General features: G+C 43.8%; 1 protein-coding gene across 4 annotated transcripts in view; it reads left to right on the top strand.

The window, feature by feature from the left end:
- Positions 1–27,251, top strand: part of MIGA1 (mitoguardin 1) — a 738,294-nt gene that overhangs the window by 174,262 nt on the left and 536,781 nt on the right. For 3 of the 4 annotated variants that reach the window (XM_085600124.1, XM_085600121.1, XM_085600122.1), the window contains 2 exons: positions 7,147–7,283; positions 22,676–22,774. In XM_085600124.1, coding sequence (XP_085456250.1) covers positions 7,147–7,283; positions 22,676–22,774 — 236 coding nt within the window. The remainder of the gene's footprint in view (positions 1–7,146; positions 7,284–22,675; positions 22,775–27,251) is intronic. The other variant, XM_085600123.1, reaches the window with a different exon arrangement.

Below are 27,251 nucleotides of genomic sequence, written 5' to 3'. Positions count from 1 at the left end.
CTGACAATCCTTCTAGACCGCTTTGCCTCCATGTCAGCGTTGTGAGTGAACGCCTCTAAATCCTGTCTATATTCCTTCAGCGAACAGTGTGACAATCCAGGTTATACACTCAATGGGACATGAGTCCCTTTGTGTGCGGACACATTCTGATACCTCGGAATTCGCATATGCCAGAACCCAGCTGACTTACAAGATGGTAACCTGGGCAGGGCTCTGACCACAATTCGCTCAATCGTAATTCTGCAGCACACTCCCACTATCAGTGACAGGGAAAGTAGCCGTATCAAATATGGTAATACTGCCCTGACTTGTATACTATTTTACGAATCTTCTACATTATGTCCCTCCGTCCTTTTTCCGTCCCCTGGAAAAACTAGTCCAGGACTTCATATGGGGGAACTCCAGACACCGTGTTGCCGTCAACAAGCTCTACTTACCTATAGACCAAGGAGGCCTAGCAGTCCTGCACCTAGAACAGTATTATTTAGCAGCTCAACTACAGTGGATGTCCAGATGGCTAGCAAATCGTCACAGCGGAGACCCAGCAGCTATACAACCACCACTGCGTACCAAAGAGCTAGCAATATGACTCCACCCCTGCTCTAAAACTAAACCACCAGACTCACTGCTATTGAATGTGGTGCACAGGTGCTACCGCAGAGCTCTTTATATAACCTGTGCAGTCACCCCATACGCGCCAGGCTTACCACTGGAGGGAACACCCAGAGGCACTATCATTACCACAGCAACAGAACTAAAGAGTTGGCATGAAGCTGGGGTCCAAGACATAGGAGATCTATATAGCGAAGGCACACTAATTTCGTATATGATGCTGGTGGAAGAGGATGACCTGCCCCCCCGGTCAGGTCCTGCTCCACCGCTCTCTATTAGCGGCGCTCACCATTAAATGGGGAGACTTAACCACCGAACCAATGACAAACCTTACCATACAATATCTGCATGTTATGGGACAAAGGGAACATCTCAGCAAATGGTTCGCAGCATCACTCAGGCACCACACAGCAGCTAACCTATTGCCCCTCCGTCAACAATGGGAAACAGACATAGGCCATCAGTTCACAGACTCGGAATGGGCCTAGGTACTGGCAAGCCCAACACAAATCCCTAGGAACGTGCCAAATCCAATTTTACATTACTCACAGAGCATACCTAACATCCGCGAAAATCAACCAATGCTTCAAATGCCAGGACTCTGCACGCCCGAGATGCACACAAGCATATGCAAATCTATTGCACATGATGTGGGAATGCCCCACCCTAGCTGGATACTGGTTAGCGGTAGCAGACGCTCTGTCACAATGCACTGACCGCACCCTCCCATTCGAATGGCACGTATACCTCTTACACTTATACTGGAGGAACCATAACAACAGAGTCACCTCCAGGTTTTTTCACCTTGGAATGGCAGTGGTGAAAAGACTGATTACCAAAAGGTGGAAGGCCCCGATCCCCCAAACATAATAATGTGGAGAAATTCGATGTTCACCTAGGCCAAAGCGGAAAGTGTCGCACTCCGCCATGAAGACGCACTAGGAATTTGCAAGGTTCCCCTAGCAACTAGTTGGGACACAATCTTGACTGCCTTGACCCTTTTTACAATACGAGGTGACACCACCTCAAACCCCAATAGACGCAGCGTTCTAAACACACAAGATACCTCAGGGAGCTGGGGAAAAAAAAAACACACGCACATGCATCGCCTCTAGTAAAGCCACGCTTGGGGTGCCCAGGAGCCAGCCTCACGTTTCGGACCCACTCCTATTAAGTATTATTTTGTCACTGTATAGTTCTAATCTGCTTCCAAAGTTAAATGACACACCGTATCAAACATAAGCAGAGCACAGACACGCAGATGACACCAACTGTGTCTTCATGAGGCAGACTAATCAAAAATAGACAGCACAATATATACCTAAATAAAGCTGTTACTTTAATGGAATACTTTAAATGAACCGTAATACAATGTGTACTATGATTGATAGAAGTGCCAAATACGTCTATGAAAACGGTCATTATGCAATGCAATATCCCGAACTATTGTACAGACTGCAAAACGTAATAAAAACAGATTTAAAAAAATAAATAAAAGGCCCAATAGCCAGCTCTCTGTTAACTGTATTCCCGTTATAGAAGCTAACAACAAGGGGGCTAGATTTGGGGCTATCTATAATTTATTGGTACAAGATATGCTGGATGATTTGGAAGCCCAAAACCCCAAGTGGGAATCTAAACTCTGGGTTGAGAGTCTACTTCTCCAGGAACCACTTGTCATTGGTAGTAAAGTACTGTTGGCAGCAGGGTTAAAGAGTCAGCATTTCAAGACTGTATTCAACCTTATCATACCACAGCTAAATTATACAGATGGTGTAGGAGACCCAACGACTGCTGCCATCGCTGTGGGGGAGGACAGGCCGAAAGTTTGCATATGTTTTTTTCATGCCGGCACTAGACCCCTTGCTTCGGGAGATTGCCACTTTTATTGGGATGATCATTAGGAAATGGATGCAAATAACTCCACTGATGGCATTATTAGGAGTGGTTGTTGGCACAGTGGGCACTGGGGTGGTGAAAAAAAAACCTTATATTTTTTTTTGGGTCGAGCCTAGCGCAGCGCACATGCCCTGCTCTGCCAGACTTTATGTAAGGGCTTCAAAAATCTGACCACACGCTTGTGCGTGTGGTTTTGTTTTTGTCACAGGCTATTGGCCTTTGCGTGTGTCTTTCTAAGAAAGACAGCACACAATTGGGCAATAGACTGCATGTCCCACCTTTCTCAACAGATGTACCCACCCATGGCCTATTGCTTGCGGTTACCCGCACGGGGGCCATCTGTTTTGAATTATCGTGCCCAGACACGGGCGCGATAATTCAAAACATATGGGCTGCTGCTCGCTCTGGTGCGCCCTCTTTTGTTTCCCTCTCGCGCGCACACACCACTCGCGGGCTTGGTTAATTTTCGTTCTCCTGCTGGCTCCCCCGGTCTGGAGTTGCCTTCTTCTCCCTCCTGCTTTTTTTTAGGTTGAGGTATCGAGAGGGTCTCGAGCTGAGCCAGGATTATAGTTATGAGCTCGCTGTCTCACTTCTAAATGTGAAACTGCGTGCTTGATCTCAAATAGTGTGCTGTGTGAGCGCCGCATTTTCGCGCATAGTTCTGAACGTGTTCACCTCGTAAACAAAATGCCCTGTATGTCTGGCAAGAAGCGGCAGCGTGTGATCCTGTGTAAACTTTCACAGTTCACAGGCTGGTGATGGGTGTCGCTATGCATGATCTTGCACGCTCTTGATAAAACACACAAGGTTTCTTATTGTGTGTGCACTAATTATCTCAATCAGTCTGCTGTGGAGCCAGATCAGAGGTCTGTCTCTCCACTCCCGTTGAGTGGTGTGAACGAAGCAGTTTCGCTTCCCTTGCTCACAGAGCAGCCTCTACCCCTGACATTCACAGCGTGTTCGCACAGTGTTTGCAGGCAGCAGAGAACCAACAGGAGCTCCGCCCCCTCCCCCCGTCCTTCTCCCCCATGGCATCCGTTTCAGTGACGCGCTGCCCTGTCATGGATACAGGCGCTCTCTGCGAGTGGTGCGCTCCTAACGCCGTGAATTACTCAACAAATTGTGTTGCTTCTTTCCCAATTGACTACTTCCTAGTGGACTAGTCACATGGAAACCATTTTCTGCTACATATCTGTGACCAGCAAACGTACGCCCCCGTTGCCTAAGCCTGGGGCTTGTGGACATGGTCGTCATACACGAGGGTTTTGAGGGAAAGCACTTTAGATATGACAGCACTTCACCCACATCAAACGGAGTCCCAGTCAAGCCAAGAGTAATTTGTGATTGTCGAGCATGTGTGAGATGCAGGTCGGACTGCCTGTCCTCATCTCCTGCTTATGTTTAAAGTTGCCTCACATGTTGTACTGCGTGCTTTATGGAGTCCCTGAAATGCCACAGGGGCCGACTTTGAAGCCGGGGAACCAGGTTCAAGTCTTGCAGGAGGCTCAAGCACCCTGTGATTCTTGACACATCACTTAATTTCCCTGTGCCCAAAAATGAATGTGTCCATCTGTAATGCAACTGGTGCTCATGTAAAGCGCTCTGATACCTTTGGGTCGAGTTTGCTCTATCCACTTCCGAAGCCTTCCCGCAAAGGGTGAATCACTCACACACCATGTTGGTGCCTCTGAGAGGCCCGGAGAGCACGTGCAGTCAGTTATTTGTGTGGCAGTGTCTATGAAATGCCAGGAGGGCTGGGGAGTAGACAGTCATCTGTCGGGCTGCAGCATCTGTAAGGTCAGTAGGACAGTCAGTCGCCTTGTCAGGCCGGTAGATGTAGGTGGGCAGGGTCCGTCCGGTGTTCAGCCTTGGTATTAATTAAAAACGCACATTGAAATGGATTCTCCTTCTGACAAATAAACTGATCAATTTGTGAACAAGGAGCGTTAAAAACGGTATATTACTACAGTTCGTTTTAAACTACACCTTTTTTTTGCATTCCTTTAGAGAGTTGTGTTGTGTTTCTGTATTTTTTCGCACAGTACATCACTTTTGTATAGCACATACCTTGAATTGAGTCGCCTCTAGGCATTTCTCACAGTGCCTGTCGGTGGGCCAAAAAAGAAGTTCAGACTACATAGCCATCCAATCCTTGGTCCCTCTGCAGAGCGCACAGAGCAATGGCCATCTGTTTCAGTCGCAATTGTGATTCAGTGCAAATGTGTGTGATGAAGGTACACAGTAGTCAACATATTGACAAGGTGAATGTAAAAGACAGGCAAGTGGGCGTGTTGCAGGTAAGGAAGCAATAAATATCATGGCTGAACAATGGTTGTCAAGGGTGCTCGGTGACAGTCCTACAACAAGAGTCCAAGAGAAGATGGCTTGCCGTAACCGGAGAAACGGTGCAAGATGAGTTTGTTTATTGCTTATTGCTTCATTCTTTTTAAGTCTTGTTGTGAATAGTCTTGCCTATACTTTGAAAAATAAAAAACCCTGTGCTACTCAGATTAGCCAGGAGAGGTTGACCCAGGAAGAACTGAACCACAACATAAGTTTCTTTCTGCTTTACTCAGTATAACCACAGAGCCCCTGATAAAATTCGGAGGGGGGCCCCTCCTTGCACCCTGCAGCAGGGCCATCTCAAATTTCGTTGCGCCACTGAGAGGAATACGACAATTTGTACATCGTCCACCACCCTTGCTTCCTCTTGCGCTCCTCACAGCCTGCCACCACTGCACAAGAGCTCTACGGTGGCCGGGAAGTAACAGACAGAGAGGACCGGAAAAGGGGCTGCAAGATGACCTCATTCATTGTCCAAAGAGAAGTATGTTGGTGTGGAAGTGTGCCTACAGACTTCTGTACAGCACAGCTTAAAGACATTGGCAAAGTCAATAGCTCTGGCTAAACACTTATAAGGTCCCAAAGGCGAGACCTATTGGCTATGCCAATGCTTGTATTGCTATGGCAGTGGCAGTTGTGTGTATTGCATCAAGTTGGCTAAATCCAGAACCACCCCACGTTTGCCTAATGGAGGTCTAACAATAAATAATAAGGAAATCAACATGTATGAGTGTATAGGGCGGCAAACGCAGAGTTGGGGGACCCTGATATGCCTGCCCATTACAAAATGGATGGAGAGTGTGATTTAAATCTAGGGAGACAGGAGCCCTACTTAGTTGGGGATGGCCGAGAGGGGCGGTGGGGGGGACGGCATGGGGACGACATTCTACCTTTTTTGAAAGCCTCCTATGACTTATGAGTCATATGCTGCCCCTGCTATTTGTATATTCCTCTTTGTTTTTATTTATCTTCGAAGGGGCTACCTTTACATAAACCTATAGGGTTTGTAGAAGGCATTATGCCAGCCTTGGCCCAGATTTTTATTGTCGGCCTTGGCTCGGATTTTTACTGAGATTCCGTGTAAATGTTATTTTGACGTCTAGAGCGCATGGCTACCAGAAAGTTTCCAGCGCTAGCCTCGTCGTCCGCACATAACAGACTAGCTGACCTTTACTAATTAGAGGGAAGATGGGAACACCCAAGTTTTTAGCTTCGTCCAAAAGACTGTAAGTGATTTGCAGGCTTTCAATGAGTGTGGCAGATCTTTCCAAAGCTTGGGGCCAAGAAACGTGACTAATCGGCCACCTTGACGAGACTTCCTGATCCTGGGGACAATTGCCAGATACTGCTGGCTTGATCGAAGTGTAGGATTTGAACAGTACCCGACTACCAAGAGTCTCAAATATGCAGGCGCTGATTTGGCAAGGCACTTGAGCATTTAGCAAACGGACTTAAAGTGGGCTCGATAGGTAGCCAATGTGAAGTGTGTAGCAGGCTAGCTGATCAAATGGAACTAGGTGGATGAAGAAGTAGGTGGGCTGCCATATTTTGGACCATTTGCAGACTTTTTAATAAATCTTTTGCCACATCCAAATATAATATTTTGCCGTAGCCCAGTCTGGAAACCATCAGAGCCTGGATCACAGGACAGTAGATATGTACAACCTTTAGGGCCCTGGACCTTTTCAGGCTGGCACCTTGGCTTACATATGGATCCTGGACATGACATTTACTGGTTACGCACTAGCACTTTTCTTGCTCCATGTTTGTACCATTAGAGTACTGTATGCCATGTACCCTTTGAAAGATCAGCGGCACAATGTCTTTTTTATTTTGGCTCCTTATCTGTATGCACTTTACACTATTTGTATCAATTTAGTATCTTATTTACTGTCTGTTGCTTGGTGATGTATTGTAATATTGCTCCTCCTTTTCTTTTTAAAATGCATTTTTTAAAAAAAAATAGTTTTTCTAGGTACTGTGATTTGCATAGAATAACAATTATTATCGCACTACGTAAGCTGCTTTACTTAGTATGTCGCTTCAATATGATTTTTAAGTGCCACACTCCATTTTATTGTAAGTTGGTGACTATTGTTTTATCATTGTATTTTTTATTTCTATGCTTATTATATATTTTAATATACTGAGTATTTGATACTGTTGTTCATGACACACGGGTTAGCAAAGTATGGCATTATGCCCTAAGAATCTGAATATAATGATAGTTGACCTGTAATTATGCTTTCTGTTCGTGCGACGCAAACTGTGTTTACCATGATTTTCTTTCAGGCATGGAACTGTTTGAAGAGGCGCTACGCCGTTGGGAACAGGCACTGACATTTCGCAATAGAAAAGCAGAAGATGAAGCAAGCTGTAGTTCTATTAAAACTGGTGCAGGAGATGCCATAGCTGAAGAGAATGTGGAGGTGAGAACTTCTCTTTATGTAAAAGAGATTCGCTTATTTGTAGATTTGTATAGTGTGGACATAACCCATGGGTGCCAGCCATTTAAATCAAGCCTTTCATGGAGCAGCTTGCAAATACATGTCAAACACACAGCCACACACTACGAATTAGCTCTTATTTCACGCCGACAGTTAAAAGTACCAAAAGGTGACCTTCAGTCTTTCAGAGAGCTTTTGACCCGAGAGTCAATAAAAACAAAACCACAGGGATAAGGAGATAGAATTAGATATTGCCAAGGGAAATTCTGTACTGAAAATATTGCTTGTGGTCACCTCTTGCTACCTACCCACCTCTTTGTACAACTGCTCCACCTGTCATGTAACCAGTTGTGCAAATTTCTTAATGAGATTTGCATTATTCAAGATTTTTATGCATGCCACAGATATGCAGCAACAGAAGTTAGAAGTTCGAACAACTTGGTTACCTTCTCCCAATTCTGTTGTCTGTGTTCTCTCAGTTGGAGATTTCCGTCCAGCTGTGAGAACTAAGAACCTACCCAACTATTTTGATGGACTTTGCTGTGTTAATTGTTGAATCCTGGTCATATCTGCTTGACTTTGAAGTTTTCTGCCTACGTTACCCTATTTCCTCGTGGTCTGGGCAGATAAACTAGATACCAAAGTACCCCAAACAATCTAAGTGAATGTTTAAATGTGGTAGACTTCATTGAATCTTGTAGAAATGATTTTTACGGAGGTTTTGCTGTTAGCACACGTTCAGAAACTGTCTTGGAAGAATAGAAGAAAATATACGATGATGCTCAATAGTGTCCGACTACACTGACTGATAATCACTATTATAACATTAATACTATTTATTTATTTGTGTTTATTTTATCAAGAGCATACAATCCGCTTAAGCATGGGAATAGAACAAGTGGATAAACAGTACAGTAGGCATGGTTCTAAATATATAACAAAACAGATTTAACAGAATGAAATCATGGAAAAGATACAGGAAATATCATTGAACAACAAAATCGAAAATAGATTAGTACATGTGCACTAGAACTTAAAAAATCAATAAATGTTATCATGTCTGAACAATACCAAACCATCAATAGACTTTACTTGTAGGGGCACAGATTTGAAGGACCTTATCAGGGTCTCCCAAAGCGGATGATCTAAGTTGAAAATCAATTCATGTTGGTACAGTTATTGCGTGATACACCTAAATGATGTGACCAGATGTGTCAGCTGCCCATGGTCCAGAAACCAGAATGAGGAAGACGAGAAATAGTTACTTGTTGCAGGGATTCTGCTTATGCACAGAACTATGCACAGGAAACCAGGACCTCAGTGAATTGTGGTGTACCAAAAACTCACCTCAGAACCCAGAACCCTTATCCGACCAGCATCAGTGTCCCATTCGTTATCCGTTATTTATAAGTCTAAAAAACCCTACCACAAAACCAATGGACATAAACAAAAAAATACCTATGAGCATCAGCCAAATGTAAGTCCAAGGGGGAATTAAAAAATGTCTTTTGAACCAGGTCACAAAAATCGAAACTTTCGATGGGGCAATGGAAGTCATTGAATTAGTGTCAAAGGAGTAACGCGACTGGGTAACAGTGGTGGATTGTAAAACAGGCAACGGGACATCCGCAGGATAAGCATACTCAATATCTTCAGGTAGACCATCAGGTGTCGGTGGCAATAAAGGACCAGTAACTGTATGCATCTCGACGGCAACATCAGGCAAGGTGTTAGAAGCTGGGGCAACAACAGAATTTCTCAGCATCGAAGGGCAAGAAACCGCTGGTGTCATACTAAGAAGAATCGGCCACTCGCTGTAGCTTGACATTGTCAATAGAGATGTACCTGTTATCCTTGCGACCAGGAAGTGGAGGTAAAATGACTGTATGTGTACCCTGTACTCCAAGCACCGGAACTGGTGCACGATAAGAGGGGCCGAACTCCATCTTGTTCTCCACCTTCTCACGGACCAGATCACCAACTCGAGGTAGCCAGCCGACTACCGGAATCTGAAGCACAGCATCAGATGTGGAGGGTACGTGTTCCTTCGCTAGACTGTCTCTGGCTTCTTGTAGATTTTGCAATACAGCACAGTGATCATCTACGTCAAAGGGTGCGGCCAACGCCGCCATGTCTAGACCATCAAGGTCCGGGACAAACATTTGTATTTCAAAGAGCATCATGTATGGGGTCCGCCCACCCAGAGACCTTCTAGGGAGATTATTAAGTGCATGTTGCACGTCATACAAGTGGGCTAGCCAGTTCCGGCCAGTACCTAAAACCCTGGCTGTCAAAGATTGCTTTAAGACACGGTTCATTCGCTCCACCACACTATTACCCTCAGGTCGGTATGGAGACGAAAATTTGACTTGGACCCCCAAATTTCTCATGGCTTCTTTGTACGCCTTAGAGGCGAACGCAGGGCCCTGATCAGAATGAAAGGTACCACATGCAAAACTTCAACAAAGACACGCAAATCCTTGATGACAGTACGGGCATCAGCACTCCTTTGTGGCCACACCCACAGAAAACGTGTGCACGAATCCACTGCAACCAAGATGTATTTGTACGCAGTATCAGAGGTAAATGGACCGCAATGATCTAAATAAACACAACCCAGTAATTTATTAGATACGTACAACTGAGATTGTGGTGGGTGCGCCGCAGTTGAAGGTTTTATCTGCTGGCAAATGTCACAATTAAGAACATAAGCTCGAGCTTGTTTATATAAACCGCACCACCAGTAACGTTGTTGTAACAGAGATACAGTAGCTGCAACGCCGGCATGTGCGGACGCCATGCCCTCGTGAGCCGCTAATATCAAAGATGGTCTGCAGTCCGTGTTGGGAATCAATCTGTCACCAACGTCGTTAATCCTCACTAATGGGACGTTATCAGGACTTAAGCGATAATGGTAACGAGAAGGGAAACCTCTTGGATATTTTGTTCTCTTCTCAGTAGCAGCAATAGCTGGCAAGATGTCATCATCGATCTTACTTTGTGATCTTGTAACTGCTGCTACTAAGTATGTCGCCACTGCTGTTTTTGCTGCCTCGTCAGCTAAGCTGTTGCCGTCAGCATGGACACCAACTCGTTGGTGACCAAGAGTGTGAAGAACATTCACGAGAGGCAGATGTTCTTTAAGTTCTGCCACTCGAACCCAAAGCGTTTTATGCTTAATTGTGCTACCTTTGGAATCACGATAGTCCTTTCGAGACCAAAAATGTAGATTGTCGTTGTAAGATTGTACACAATAAAACGAGTCACTCACTATAAGAGTAGTGACTCGAGGATCAGCAAACTTCAGTGCAAGCACCAGAGCACGAAGCTCCGCCAACTGTGCGGTACAATCACCCAATGACTGCGTATGCACGACATTGGATTGGAATTAACCATTCAGGAAAGTACCGACCACAATGCGCAGGCCGCTGAATAGGCATGCTTCGATCCAGTAGCCGGTTGCGCAGAACCATCAGTGTAAATGACACAATGGTAATCCTCGAGCGGGCGCAAAGACAGAGGAGCTGGATGAACAAATTCATACTGCAAGAACTCCTGAGTCTGTAGAGCCGCGTCAAAGATATATGTGACGTCTGGCGATGTCAAGGAAGTGGCCCATTGTATCCACCTTGGATGCAAAGCCTTAGAATTAGGTACATTTGCTTTCGTCACCGCCTCAAGGGCAGGATATGGTGTTACCGCCAACATGCGTTTACCTTGCAATAGCGCTCGTTCTTTCAGAATCGCCATCTGCACTGCCGTCAGAACTTTCTCGTCAGTGGAAAATCGCAGTTCAGCCGAAGTGTACAGGTGTGATTTGTAGGCAATGGGGACGGTGTCGCCCTCCTTGAACGTTGGGTACGTGAAACCCACTGCGCCCGGCACAATTCTTATGACCAGGTTAGTGTGGTTATCACGCGTCAGTAAGTATTTTGAAGCAAGAAGGTCAGCTTGCAAAGATTGCAATATAGCTGAATGCTCCGGCAGCCAACATGATTTGGAAAAAGTAGGTTGTACCAAGACATAAAGCGACTTGATAAGCTGGGCATAATCAGGAATGTACGTTCGACCGAAATTCAGAAAGCCCAGCAGAGATTGTAATTTCTTCAGTGTCGTAGGAGCACGTAGGCATGCGCATTTCTCTAGGAAGTGCGGAGTCAATCCTCGACCTTCATTGTTGAGTTCGTTTCCCAAAAACAACACTGTATATTCTGCAATGTGAGACTTTGCAAAGTTGAATTTGTAACTGAAGTCTGCAAACAAAACAATGATGCGATCAACGCGACACAGATGCGGCCACATCTCGTCATCTGTGAGATAAATATCATCCACATACGAGTACGCATCAGGGTATATGCTCTCTAACAGAGAGACAACACGAGCGGCGAAGACACCAGGGCTGTTTTTATAGCCCATCGGTAATCTTTTGAAATGTTTTTGTTTGCCACCCGAGGTAAATGCCGTCCACTCACTACTAAGAGAGGACAAGTTATGGCTGTAAAAGCCATTGGAAATGTCAAGTGTGGTTTTAAACCGTTTTCTCACGAGACTATCGACGAGAGCCGAACTGTGGGTATTTTGTACAGCGCATGTCCGGCAATGAGAGTTTAAATGCCGGTAATCCAAAACCAAGCGGTACGACCCATCAGGCTTCGTCACAGTGAATAAAGGATTATTCATTGGTGACAAACGTTTCAATTACACCTTGATATTCCAATTGTTCAAGGATAGCCGCGACGTGAGGTCTTGCTTCGCGACGCATGGGATATTGGGGTTGTGGCTGGGGCGTAGAACGCAACGGAATCTCATGGCTGGGAGACAATTTATCCCAGCCTACCTGATTACGATACAAAGGAGGTGCAAGCACCAGAGCCCACTCCTCGGCGAACTTCTTAGCTTGGTCCTTTGGCACTGTGTGCGCAAAGGTTGGGAGGATAATCTCCTTCCCTCTAGGAGCATCTAAAATGAAAGCCGGGGGCCAATCAGCCGCTGCCAATAGAATATCATAGGAAGAGGTCAGATTATCCCAAAAAATCCCTTGAATCGTGCATTGTATGTCACCTTCAATTAAAAGGACTATATTATACAGTCTATCAGGGGGAGCCACTCTAGTGTCAGCAGTTTCTACAGTTATGAACGTATCAGTTGCTGTCGCCACCAGATATGGACGCAGTGCTTGTCGCACTACTGTAACTTCCGCCGCGCTGTCGAGCAGCGTTAGTGCCCATGTCAGGTTCTGAAGCTGCGTCCGCACCATCTGTGGCATACCTCGCTGTTAGCGCAGCAACTTTCTTCTTCTGAAACGGGGGTCGTTGACGTGCAGACTCGTCCTGCTTGCCTTTGCCGTCAGTCTGACGGGGTTGCTCACGACTTTGGGCACCCCTTCCTTTCCCACGGTCTCCGCCACCCGATTGTGAAGCCGATGTTTCCTGTGAAGAACGAGGAGAGCGTTGTTCAGAAACCTGAAATCTATCAGGTGACTTAATACTAGATCGATCGCGCAGATCATATGTGTGTTCACTAGACGACTGTACGGGTGAGGCAGGACGAGACCCCTGTTTCTGTTGATACTTCCCCTGTTTCTTTGCTCGCCAATTTTGTTTAGGAATATTCGGGCGTTCGTCTTTAGTAGACGAGCTCACCTTAGTTTGCTGTACTATATCAGGAACTATCACAGTTGGTTTAACACCCAAGGCACTACGGCCTACGGTCCTATAGGCTTGCGCAATTATTTTAGCGAACTCCTTAGGCCTGTCGAGTTCATCCACGCGGTCCAGTTTATTAGCTACTTGGAACTGCATGGCATCGCCTTTTAGGTTGCCCATTACCATGGAAGCCACCACATCGAACACTCCGACAAGCCTCATTCCTAATTCAACAGCAGCCTCCGCTCCGTGTTTCTCTTGAACACGTTTAATGACGGAGGGTAGTACAGACATAGACGGAGTGCCGAAGCACTTCGAGTAGGTCGTCGCGGCAAAGACTTTGCCCCAGTTTGTGCAATCCGCCATATCTGGGACCAAGTCTTTCGGCAAACTAATGGTGAGAATCCTGTGTTTCTCCACAGGAGAGGTATGCGGAAAAACCGCCTCCAGTTGGTCAAATTTCTCAGCAAGCCAATCAGGTAAATCATCCTTACTTTGGGGGCGCTTGCCCATAACCAAATTAACCATAACAGGACTAATAACCACCGCGTGGTGGTCCGTTGGTTGTCCCGCAACAGCAGGTGCCCCCACCTGCACGTTGCGTGACACGTACTGCACTAAAGCCCTATGAACTGTAATCAGGGCTGTGTGTAGTACCCGCAACTCAGCCACCGCCACCGTGAGATAGCGGGGATGAGGCGTAAATCCGGCTAGCACCGGCATTGTGGCCCCTGCAATAGACAACGGGCCCATTCTAGCCGGTGCAACCGCATGGGGAAGGGCACCATTAAACCAAATGGTATGCTTCCAGGCAGAAATAGATATATAGATCGCAGGTAGCTGCGTGGGAGTATAGGAATGAAACGTATCATCGTCTGCATCCACCGCCGGAAAGGTCACCCAAGAGTAAAACAACTCATAAGGGTAACACGCATCAGCGCTCACCACAAAAATAACAGCCATCCCATCATCCGGCACCCCATACGTCATCAAATGACGGTTCAGAGGTGCACGACTATGTGCGGCTATGTCAACCGCCATAAGGACACACTAAATAGTATCAACGATATCAACAGTAGCACTGGGGTTCAGTAAAAATAACCTTTTTAATGATCAAGCTTGAAAGAACCTATTAGTCGAAACACAAGTAGGTTAAACCGCCACTCCCGTTAACCGGAAACCAGAGTGAGGGTGTTGTGGACTAATATAAGCACTACTAAGGCGTTTCAAATCAATCGACCAAACGTTAGGTGCGCCATGTTGCAGGGATTCTGCTTATGCACAGAACTATGCACAGGAAACCAGGACCTCAGTGAATTGTGGTGTACCAAAAACTCACCTCAGAACCCAGAACCCCTTATCCGACCAGCATCAGTGTCCCATTCGTTATCCGAGTTTTATCTCGGCGGTCCCAATGTATAGACAACCCAGAACAAGCAACTTAGGGTATTCTCAGGAATGGTGGGAATCAGAAATACCTGTTCGTAATTATTCTCATATCAGTCCACAACAGAATAAACAGAGACACAGTAAAGTTTAAAGAGTTTATTATATAAACCTTGTGTCCTAAGATGATGTACTTTGGCTAACATAAGCAGACAAATGATTAAGATCAAAACCATCAGCATAGTTACAATACCATAGAAAATGAAAGGAGTAATCATAATAAAATGACAGTGGATATCAGCCACCTTCCTTTCGCTAATAAACTAATATTATTATTATTAGACTAATAAAAGGTCTCTAGGCTTGAATGGGGAACCCCATACCGTAAAGATCAGCTTAGTGGAATCACATCACAGGATCAGCTTAGACTCTGCTCCTGGGAAAGCTCTTCTTCCGAATGTGTGCAAAACATGCAGCACTGCAATATTAAAAGCACTCGACTTTCAGGTATTTGCAGCTGCGTGCGTGTTATGGCTAAATAGTGGGCCTATCAACTGGAAACCCAACAACATGCACCGTCTAGCGACCCAGACTGTTTCTTTACACTATGTTCAGACCAAGGTCGCTGCTCACTGTTAGCGATGTGAACAACAGACAGTTCTCCTGTGAAGCAAAGTCGAGCAAGCATTTCTCAATTAATAACATGTAACTACAGTGTTGTGTGCAAAAGCAGCAAAAGCGGCAAGATGGCTTTCTAACATCTAACGCGGTTGTGCTAACTTACATTGTACGTATATAGATAGCAATCTTCACTACATACTTAGTAGAAAAATATTTAGTTCAGTTTCGAAAATGGGTGAGAAGGTGGTAGTATGGATGGCAGGATGGAGAAAGTTCTGGATCCTTGATGCACAGTCAGAGAAAGATTTCCTAGAGTTATGTTTTTTATTAAAGATTGGTGTTTGGGGGTAATGGCGCATTTGAAGCTCAGAGTTGCTAGGAGCTGACAGTGAACATTAAATTCTTGGTCAAGCTTTGTGTGGTCAGAGTGGATGAGTATTTGAACAATGCAGGCAATACTGGGGGTGGATCTGCCTTCAATTGGAAACCAAGTCAGCGAATTCATGACAGGGAAGATGTGATTGGAATAGCCAGCCCCCGAGTTTCAGGTGGGTTGCTGCATGGAGGGAGGCATTTTAGGAATGACACTAAGAACAGCAGTTCCATACTCTACTTTGGATAACACTAGAGATTGACTTATGATTCGATCTTATGCCAATGAGAAATGCTTGATTCTTCTGATTAGTTTGGGCTGATCATTTTCATTGCTTGCCATGGTGCTGATATGTTTTTGGAAGTTGATTCTATTGTCCAGGATAAAGCCAAGTGATTTGGCACTCTGAATAAAGCTTGGGGACCAGTCTAAGATGTCTGTGGAGTCTAGCCATTTCTGAACTGAGGTAAAGGATATGTGCAGCAAGAAGAATAGAAATCCGTTTTTGGGGGGTTAAACTTGAGGTGGTGAGATGTTATCAAGGAGTGAATGTTGCCAAGAATCACTGCCAAAAGGAAATGTCACCAGGAGAGGAAACCTTCAAATAAAGCGGAGTGTCCTTGGCATACTTAAGATAGCATATGGCACATCTGTTTATGATATCACAGAGCTGTTTGAAATTGAGATTGACGACAGCGGCTGGTAGTAGGACAGAACTTGTGGGAGTGCCTTGTGATAGTGAGACTAAGTTGGAAAATTATCAATTTTAAGGAGTTGCAAGCTATTGACTACATAAGATTTGACCCATTGAAGAACTTTGCCATCAAAATCTATATGGTCTTTTAAAGTGTATGTAAGGATTTTGTAATTGACCTTGTTAAGTGCCTCAGATAGACCAAGTAGGATGGGTAAAGAAACAAAAATCTGAAAATAGGGGAAAAGGCATGTTTCGAGATGCTTATATCAGCATCTTCATTACTATTCACGGAGGCAAGATTGCCTTTCCAGAATTTCAGAAGTTGAACAGTTGTGCATTGCCATTGATATGAAGCACATTTATGGCATCTGAGACATGGTTGCTCAGGGGTGCAGACCCTCTAAGTTATTTCCTAGGGATCAATGGATGTACCATTATAATTTTTCTGTACAAGCTAGACTGACTAAGCCATAAAATGACTTTTACCCCTAGATTAGAACAACATAGCCTAGTTTGACAAAGACTTGTGTCTATGACAAGGGTGTATTATATTATATTGTATTGTGGCATTTTTATAGCATTTACTACCCCTACACTTATCCACATGGGTAGGAAGCTACACCATGAGCATGTGTGGCTAGAAGGGCGTTTTCTTTGCTTTGCTATTTTATATATATATCACTTAAATGTACTGTTCCGAAAAAGTGGTCCTGTTCCTTGTGAGGCTATGTGGGTGATTCAGAGTGCCTGGGACATTAATCTTCTGGGTTTAGCTAGTAAGTGGAGTATTTACAGCACTATCCTGTCCTATTTTCTCTGGTGAGATGGCTGGGGAGGTGTCTGCTCATTCTAAGCTACCAAGGGGGTGATCAGGGGTTATCTTCGCTGTGTGACTCCCTTACCCAGACTAGAGTGAGGGTCGCTATTTGGACAGGGTGCAAACCACTGCCAACTACAGACCCCATTTCTAACATGTATGTTCTGTGTATGACAATCCATACTTCTCTTATTCACTAGTTAAGTGCTAAGGACGAGATGGTCTCCTCCTTAGCGCTGCCAACTCCAGTGGTGCTGAGGGCGAGGTGATCACATCCTTAGCACTCAAGAGGCTAACAAGGCATGAAATGTATCTTATGGACTACATGTTCTTTTCCGTGTTGTTGAACATATAGTTTGGAGGGTGGGTAGCTGTTCGAGATATCCAAAGCAGCCTCACATGGTGCTCATTAAATGATCTACCACTTTATTGTAAGGGATAACTTTTTGTAGTAACCCAACAGCCCTGTTTAGTGATCCACGGTCTTGTGCTAGTTGATCATCTAGGAAAAAAAGATGTGCATTTAGTACCATGGTTAGCGCATGCCCCGTTCAGGTTCTCTAGGCTAAAGCTTGGAAGAAACAGGAAGAATCTATAGGACACTGCATTGTATGCTGTGTTGAATATTTTATTCAAAATTCCCATAAATCTGATCTTTATAATGAAAGATAATCCAAGTATTTTTTGGCCTCCATTTAGATCTATGTGAGAGCCATTGGCACAATTCGTAAACAAAATTTCACAACCTCAACAAACCACTCGTTCTTTTATTTAAAGCATTTCTTAATTAAGCAATAAAACACAGAGTAGGCTTCACAGTTGTCCTAATGCGGACTCTCACATTAAAGAACCTTTAATGTTGACAGTATTTGTGCCTTCCACCTATATTGAAGACAATTTCAAACACACACATAGGGCATCCTTCGAGTATAGAGTGACAAATGAATGTAAGCGCCATCTCATTGGACTGTGACCTCTTAAGCACAAACCATCATTCGCCCTCCTAAATTTGGGGAGATGGGCGAGTATGTAAATAAAAAAACAAACAAAGAAAAAAAAACTTTTGGGAAGATTTGCGATTCCTCACAATCTGAGAAGATCAGTTTACCCCGGTCATTAAACCAATCTTACTTGGTCAAAAAAACTTAGTATTCATATAAAAAAACAGGTTTTGTGTAAGTCAGCCCATCACTGGTAACAAAAAAAGTTTATTACAAATATTGAAAACTGCGTGTAAAATTGCAATTTTGTGCAGATCTGAGCGATCGCACTTAATCCGACCTTTGGGCCAACCATGGTACACAATTGGTTTACTGTCATCATATACCTATGTTTATTAGTTACATTTTTGCTGTTCTGTGTACTGGAATGTCTACTTATTTACCTCCAAGTGTTTATCCAATTATCTCTTTCTCAATTCGGTGTTAACCAATTGTCACTTGTTCATAATAAGAGGACAGACACAGGTAAGTCTCCTTCATGGATTTATTCAGCTCTTGAATATGACGAACTGCCCATGGCACACCCATCTCGTAACTGTCTCCAAACGAATCCCCACAACTTGTGGAATGCCAATTCTAGTAAACATCATGCATTCTACAAGCACATTTAAAGAATAGAACTCTAAGAACATTACATGGCTCATTCCAACAGCAACAATATGGGATCATGAAAAACACAAATTTACATCATGCACGATATGACAAAACTAGAAGACCTTAATAACAAGAAAAAAATATAAAGGGACATAACAAGGAAAAGAAACTTATAACGAATAAAAACTACAGAATTAATACAACGGCTCTGTAAGGATGAGGAAAAACTGTACCTTTCTATATAACATGAAAGGCAAAATCACTCTCTAAAACGCAAAGGTAGATTCCTCACACTACCCCCGCACATCACAATTCTTCTGCAACTTTTGTTAAAGTTTTAAGATCAAAATCCAGATTCCGTTCTTTTGACCAACCAAGCTCGACATAATTTATGACCAAATACAAGGTAGCATCGTCTTTCAATGCTCTTCTCTACTCTTTTCAGAGTAGGCAAGCGATGGAGGCAGATCTACAGACGCTACAATACAGTCCTCTTTATCATCGTCAGGACACGTCCTAGAATCTTTTCCTTCATGCATAGGGGAGCGGGAAAACATGTCTGCACAACCATTCTTCCCTCCCGGAATGTACTCCGCTACAAAATCAAATTGCAACAATTTCGTAGAAAGCCTAGCACTGCAGGGGGTAGACCCCGTAGAATTCCTCCCACTGAGAATACACACTAAAGGCTTATGATCAGTTTGAATTACAAAATGTTTACTCCACACATAGTTTCTGAACTTCATGACTGCCAACCAACATGCCAACAATTCCCTTTCAATTACTGAAGACTGCCTTTCAGTATCAGGCAAAACACGAGGGGCATAACTAATAGTCCTGGACTGCACCCCCTTAACTTGAGTAAGCACAGTCCCCAAGCCGACATTTCTTGCAATGTCGTCACAACACAATTGAGGTCAGGATCAAAATTTTTCAAGACCTTCGATGACAACAATTGTTTTTTTACTCACTCAAAAATATCCTGACACTCTTCACTCCATGCAAACACAACTCCTTTCTTTAACATGCAGGACAAAGGCTGTACTTTGATTGCTTATATTTGAATAAACCTTGAGTAAAACTCATACAAGCCAAGGAATTACTTCAATGCTACTTTATCAACAGGAGGTTTGGCATGTGCAATGCTTTCAACCAATGCTGGTTTGTGAGCAATTCCTTCACTTGTGTTCCAAATACTCAATTTTGTCTGTCAGAAAAACACACGTGCCCCTCCTGAGTACCAATCCATTCATCTAAAACCTTTTCCATACTTCATCCAATGTCTTGTCATAAGCATGCTGATCTGGAGCAAAAATCAGAATATCATCCTGAAAAATAGAAATCCCATCCACTACTTTAAGCATGTTCACCATCACTCTTTGAAAGACGGAAGCCACAGAGGCGAAACCAAACGGCATCCGACAATATTGATATGTCTAAAAGGAGGCACAAATGCTGTAAGATGCCTTGACTCAGCCTCCAACTCTACCTGATGATATGCTGAGGCTAAATCCAGCTTGGAAAAGATTTTAGCCTCCTTCAATCCCACTAATAGCTCTGAAATGTTGGGCAATGGATGAGCATCAACCCAGATCTCTTGGTTTAAGCAACGGAGGTCAACACATACTCTCAACTCCCCATTGTGTTTACGTGCAACCACCAAAGGTGACAACCACAATGAGGAATCAACAGGCTAAATGGTTCCCTTTTTGCATAATGTGTCCAACTCTTTTTCTAGATCTAAGCGAATGCTGAAGAGTACATTCCTAAGTCTATGTTTCACCTTCCTTTATAAAAATTCTATGTTTAATGTCTTTGATCTTGCCCAATTCACCCGAGAATACATGGGGTACTTGTTCATGAGGTTTTCTAAATCTTGATCATCCCTCATAGACAACACTTGCTCACTTGGGCTTAGTTTTAAATCCATCCCGAAGAGACCCTGGTGAAACCAGCCTAATATATCTAGCCCTTTGGTGCTATGTCAATCTTACCAGCAATCCTGCACCCCTTAAATTCTAGAGTATCAGTGTACCCACACAAGTCTATACTGTGTCCTTCATAGGATACAGCCTTGTGATCTGGTGGTGACGTGGTCTATTGGGCCAAGTCTTGTTGAATAGGGTTTGAGTGATCATGGATATGCGTGCTCCAAAATCAACACGTAACTTTAATACCTTGTCACCCACCTTGATGCCAGCATTTGGGACAACACAAGTACTTGGGTCAGCTGTTGAGACAACTTCACTCTTGACCAATAGAACCATTTGGCTCAATTCTCTACCAATATTCTCTTCATTATCCACCACACTCTCATCAGATACATATTTGACCGAAATATCTCCCTTGGACTTCTGACTTTGGCTCACTTTGGCAAAATGGCTACACTTATTACATTGGCTGCATACAACATTTCTGGCAGGACACGGTTTTCCCCCTTTTCCATGTGAATGGTTACTATAACAAAAACATATCTCACGCTGTGAAAAAAAAGAACCCGTTTTTCAGAACATATGAGCTCCCTGGCAGTTTCATCAGTTTTCACAACTGACACTGGATTAGAAGTTTTGTTCTCCAATTACCTAGCAGAGATTTGAGACAACTCAATGCTTTTGTCAGTTCTGATGGTGAGATCCAGCGATGGGTTTCTCATGGACATCAACTTTTGCTTGATGGTCTTATCACTGCAATATCCAATGAATTGATCCTTCACCAACTGATTTGTGAAATTCTCAAACTGACAATCAGCTGCTAGTCTCCTCAAGGCTGTGATATGTTTCAACATCTTCTCCAAAATGTTGTACCCTCTAAAAAAATGTATGTCTGACAACCACAATACTTGGTTGTATATCAAACCTATCTTGAAGCTTTTTGACTGTCTGTTGAAACTCGTCTAACTCCTCAACACCTTCTTCAAACCTCACATCTGGGAGATGTTTCAAAATTGCTCTCCCTTCAAATCCAAGTGACTGTAGTAACAAATATTTATTTCGTTCCGGGCGAAAACTTAATGCTCCAAGGGCACCTAAATAAGTTTCAAAAGCATCATAACATTGCTTCCATGGAACAGGTGTTTAAAGAAAAGGTGGTGGTGCATTCACAGCCTGCATTAGTAATAATTAATCAAAAGATGTCCACACAAAACACATAAAGATTTACCTTAGAAAACTAAATATAAATAGTTACTATGTGCTTACAGTATACAGAAAATAGTCTACAGTGTATAGAATGGTTTAAAATACACTTGGCAATATGTTGGCAAACTGCAGGAGATGCAATGAAAACAGATATATATATATATATATTCCATACACAATGCGGGTCCTTCTGGGATCAGTCCCGTCGCCAGGTGGAGCGTCCTCCGGTAGTAACCCAAGCCGGTATCAAATTGTACAAAAGTTTCAAATAATGACGCTCACTCGGGAGTCCATTGCAACCATAGAGGTTTAATAAAGTGAACCGCTACGCGTTTCGACACTGAAAGTGTCTTGATCACACGATTTTCACAGTGCTACGTGACGTGTATAAGTAAACAGTAAACATAAAAAAGGCACTACATTGGGAGCAAACCCTTTCTGCTCCGTTTTTTGGCATCCATCTTGGAACAGTACCCACAGTCAGTATATAGTATCACACACAATGTAAGATCCTGAACAAAAATGCAAAAATCAATACATAAATATATTGTATATGCTATTGTTCTTAATTTCAAAGAGGTGTAAGTACCCATGAGACATCTCTTGTTCAAAATGATGTTCAACCATGATTGCACATACTTGTGTGTCGATTGCTCGAGCTAAAATAAAGTTCAAACATAATTGATTGTTTAACAGGCAAGTGCCTCTAAAACACTGCTATTGATTATATACAAGTGGTGGAACTCTTTTGCAAGCGCTCTAGTGGCTTTGGGCAGATACCTTTCATGAATCCTGTAAATACTTCCCCAGGCAGCTTTGCAAAATCAAAAGGCCCCAAACCGTGAAAAACAAGAAAAAAGTGGATAAATATAAGTATTTAAGAAGGTAAAGATTAAACAGCTAGCTCTTAGGAAAAAAGAATCAAAATGGATTATAGAACTGGAAACTAGACTTCCAGGAGGGCATAATCTTGATGAAGAACTGGCAAGCCATTTGCATGAGGATTAGTTCTTGTATATACTGTATGCTGTGACTGTATCTTAAAACTGTATTGTAAATATTGTGTTTTTAATTGTGTGCTCTGTTTTCTATTGTTGTTTTAGGAGGAAAGGAAGGGACCCTTCAATGGCACTGGTGGGCATAGATTTCACGGGCACCCTACCCTTTTCTTCATCAAGAATCATCCAAGCACTCTCCAACAAGTAAAGTGACAAAAATTTGTTTAATCTTTACCTTCTTAAATACTTATATTTATCCACTTTTTTCTTGTTTTTCACGGTTTGGGGCCTTTTGATTTTGCAAAGCTGCCTGGGGAAGTATTTACAGGATTCATGAAAGGTATCTGCCCAAAGCCACTAGAGCGCTTGCAAAAGAGTTCCACCACTTGTATATAATCAATAGCATTGTTTTAGAGGCACTTGCCTGTTAAACAATCAATTATGTTTGAACTTTATTTTAGCTCGAGCAATCGACACACAAGTATGTGCAATCATGGTTGAACATCATTTTGAACAAGAGATGTCTCATGGGTACTTACACCTCTTTGAAATTAAGAACAATAGCATATACAATATATTTATGTATTGATTTTTGCATTTTTGTTCAGGATCTTACATTGTGTGTGATACTATATACTGACTGTGGGTACTGTTCCAAGATGGATGCCAAAAAACGGAGCAGAAAGGGTTTGCTCCCAATGTAGTGCCTTTTTTATGTTTACTGTTTACTTATACACGTCACGTAGCACTGTGAAAATCGTGTGATCAAGACACTTTCAGTGTCGAAACGCGTAGCGGTTCACTTTATTAAACCTCTATGGTTGCAATGGACTCCCGAGTGAGCGTCATTATTTGAAACTTTTGTACTATATATATATATATATATATATATATATATATATATATATTCACTGAAAAAAACATAGGTTTCAGGCACCTTATAGTTAGAAATTAGCATTTAAAAAACCTTAGAAATGCACTGAAAAAAACATAGGTTTCAGGGACGTTATAGTTAGTTGGACATTTCACTTGTACAAAACCATAGAAATTCCCCTGTTATAGTTAGTTCATCTAACTATAACTCGCGCCCCCGCAATGCACTGCTGATGACATCACATATTGCATCATTAAATGACATGGTCAGTGAGATCACTGATGACATCTCAAATGACATCACTGATGACATCATCCAGTGACTGTGTGTTTCTGTAAAGTTTAAATATGTTTTATATATATGCTAAGGTGTATTTAAGAATGAGTGGGTGTATAAGTGTCTGGATGAAGGATTTAGTAGGTGCGTGACTGATTGTATAAGTGAGTGATTAAATGTGTCTTACTGAATGCATGGATTAGTGACTAAACTGTCTGAATGTGTATATCAGTATGCCTGTTGTGTACGCTGCTGTATGTGTTGGTCAGTAGCTACATGAGTGTCTATATGAGTTATTTGGTTGCCTGAGTATTTGTATGGGAGACTGTGGGTGGGTGGGTGGGAGGTGTGTGACTCTGTGCATAGATGTGTGAGTGGTCGATTCACTGGGTGTATGGATTCAAGAGTGCATGTGGAAACAGCTGTGTGGGTGGGTGAGGTGTGTGTATGGGTGTGTTAGTGAGAGATTGGATGTTTCAGTGGTACATGTCCAAGTAACTACATATGTAAAAGGCAGTGTATGTGAGAGTTGGAGTATATAAATGACTATACGTGACAGTCCGTGATTGTGAGAGTGGCTGTATGGATGAGTGTGTACTGGTATCAGTGATTGTATAAGAGAGTAAGTATGTGTTAGTATATGTTTGAATAAGTGAGATGTTGTGTGAATAACTGTATAGGTGAGGAAATGGGAGTGCGATTGATTCTCTGCATGACTGACTAGGTGTGTGAGTAACTCGATAGATGATTGGCGGTGGGTGAGTGTCTGTATAGGTGTATGAGTGCATATGATAGTGTTGTATTGATGAGTGACTGTATGAGTGATTGTATGGGTGAATGAATGGATGTGTGTGTAGACCTAGGAATCAGTGAGTGCGTATGTAGTAACTGGTATTGGTGTGTCAATGGTTTAAAAAATGGTAGCCTGTATTTTACAGTGGGTGTATCACATTAGAGTGTGAGGAGGTGCATCAGATTTTGACGTGGATGATGTAATCAGTGATGTCATCAGTGATGTCACTAACCATGTCATGAATTATATATGTTACGTCATAAGCAGTGCATTGCGGGGGCGCGAGTTATAGTTAGCTGAACTAACTATAACAGGGGAATTTCTATGGTTTTGTACGAGTGAAATATCCAACTAACTATAATGTCCCTGAAACCTATGATTTTTTTCAGGGAATTTCTAAGGTTTTGTAAATGCTAATTTCTAACTATAACGTGCCTGAAACCTACGGTTTTTTCAGTGAATTTCAATGATTTTTAAATGCTAATTTCTAACTATGCCTACAAAGTTAGGACATGTGAAGAAAGAGGAAGAAAAGCGCAGCAAGAAGCAAGGCAAATGCAGAAAGAGGCAACAAAAGTCCAGAAAGACGAAGAAAAGTGCAGGAAGAAGCAAGAGATGTGCAAAAAGAACCAACAAAGGAGCAGAAAGTCCTCTTGTGCCCCCAACTTTTAACTGACAGGTACTGGTGGTAACTGACTCGGACTAACCAGGACCGGAGCCAGTGCTATGCTAAAAGACACTTAGAATACAGTGAAAACACATACATACACTAGGGAACTCCATGCGTTGGGGTACCCCTGTGGTTAGCATGACCTCCTCTGTATTTGCCATGAGTTAGTGCCTGGGTCATTGCATGAGTACATGGTTGATTTGAGGAGTGCATGGGTATTGACAGAAGGATTTCTGGACTGCATGTGTACAACCTGGGTAATTGGGAGGAGTGAATCAGTACTCTGTAGGTGGTTAGAGGTCTGCATGGGTAGTGCACAGAGGATTGTAGCAGTGCATGAGTTAGTGCATAGGTCATTGCATAAGTGCATGGGAAGTGACTGGATGATTAGAGTGCTCCAAGGAGAGTGCATGGTGAATTTATAAGTGCTTGGGTTTTGGCGGACTGACTGCATAAGTACACACATGTCACATCAGGGCCCGTGCCCTCCCTTCACCACTGTGCAAACGCGACCCCTGGCGGGTTCTAAGTTGGGGGATTAATTCCCCTTGAATCCTGAGGGTACCTGGGGGCCAACTAGCCCACCAGGTACCTCCAGTAAGCGCCATAGAGCTGCGTTGCAGAGAGGTGGTCTGGGCCACACCCCTTTTTACACCTCTCTGCAATGCAACTCTGTGGCGCTTACTGGACGTACCTGGTGGGCTAGTTGGCCCCAGCGACCCTCAAGATTCGAGGTGACTTAAACCCCCAACTCAAAACGTGCCACAGGGTGCGTTTGCACACTTACCACATCAGGCCACGCCCCCTCCCTGCACCACTGTGCAAACGCGCCTCGTGGAGCGTTGTACATTGGGGGATTAAATCCCCTTGAGTTCTGAGGGTCCCTGGGGGCCAACTAGCACACCTGCTACCTCCAGTAAGCGCAAGAGCTGCGTTGCAGAGAGGTGGGGAAAAGGGGTGTGGCCTCTCAACACCTCTCCAACGCAGCTCCCTGGCGCATACTGGAAGTACCTGGTGGGCTAGTTGGCCCCCAGGGACCCTCAGGATTGAAGGGGACTTAATCCCCCAATTTACAATGTGCCAGGGGGTGCGTTTGCACACCTACTATGTAAGGCCCCGCTCCCTCCCTTCACCACTGTGCAAGCGTACCGCCTGGCGCGTTTTAAGTTGGGGGATTAATTCCCCTTGACTCCTGATGGTCCCTGGGGGCCAACTAGCCCACCAAGTACCTCCAGTAAGCGCCACAGAGCTGCGTTGCAAAGAGGTGTAAAAAGGGGCATGGCCTTTGGACACGTTTCTGCAACGCAGCTCCCTGGAGCATACTGGAGGTACCTGGTGTTCTAGTTGACCCCCAGGATTCTCAGGATTCAAGGGGACGTAATCCCCTAACTTAAAACGTGCCACAGGGTGCATTTGCATACTTGTCACATCAGGCCATGCACCCTCCCTGCACCACTGTGCAAACGCACCCCCTGGTGCGTTGTAAATTGGGTGATTAAGTCCCCTTGAGTCCTGAGGGTCCCTAGGGGCCAACTAGCCCACCAGCTACCTCCAGAAAGCGCCACAGAGCTGCTTTGTATAGAGGTGTAAAAAGGGGCATGGCCTCACAACAGCTCTCTGCAACGCAGCTTCCTGGCGCTAGTTCCCCCCAGGGACCCTCAGGATTGAATTGGACTTAATCCTCCAATCTACAATGTGCCAGGAGGTGCGTATGCACACTTTCTATGTCAGGCCCCGCCCCCTCCCTTCAACACTGTGCAAACGTGCCGAAATGTAAAAAAATAAATTCTTTTTTGGGCCCTGGGGGTCCTTCTGGGACCCCCTGTGCAGGCCTAGCGGGTTAGGGTGTTTCTACCCTGCCCCCTTCTCTTGTTTTATACCTTTATTTCTCTGTTTTCTAGCGACTCGCTTCTACCGAGCCACAAGATGGCTGCCAACACTTCCTGGTTTGGAGTGTTGGCAGCCAATCACAGTGAAGCTCGTGCACGGGACTTAGGCTCTGCCCAGATATCGAAACTTTTATTTTTCAAATTTTTCAGCAACTACTGAACGGATTTACACCATTTTA

Source organism: Triturus cristatus, chromosome 4_2 (genome assembly GCF_964204655.1).
Source record: "Triturus cristatus chromosome 4_2, aTriCri1.1, whole genome shotgun sequence".
Classification (NCBI taxonomy): domain Eukaryota; kingdom Metazoa; phylum Chordata; class Amphibia; order Caudata; family Salamandridae; genus Triturus; species Triturus cristatus.
Note: the sequence above shows the minus strand (reverse complement) of the source record. Positions and strands in the feature narration are given on the sequence as shown.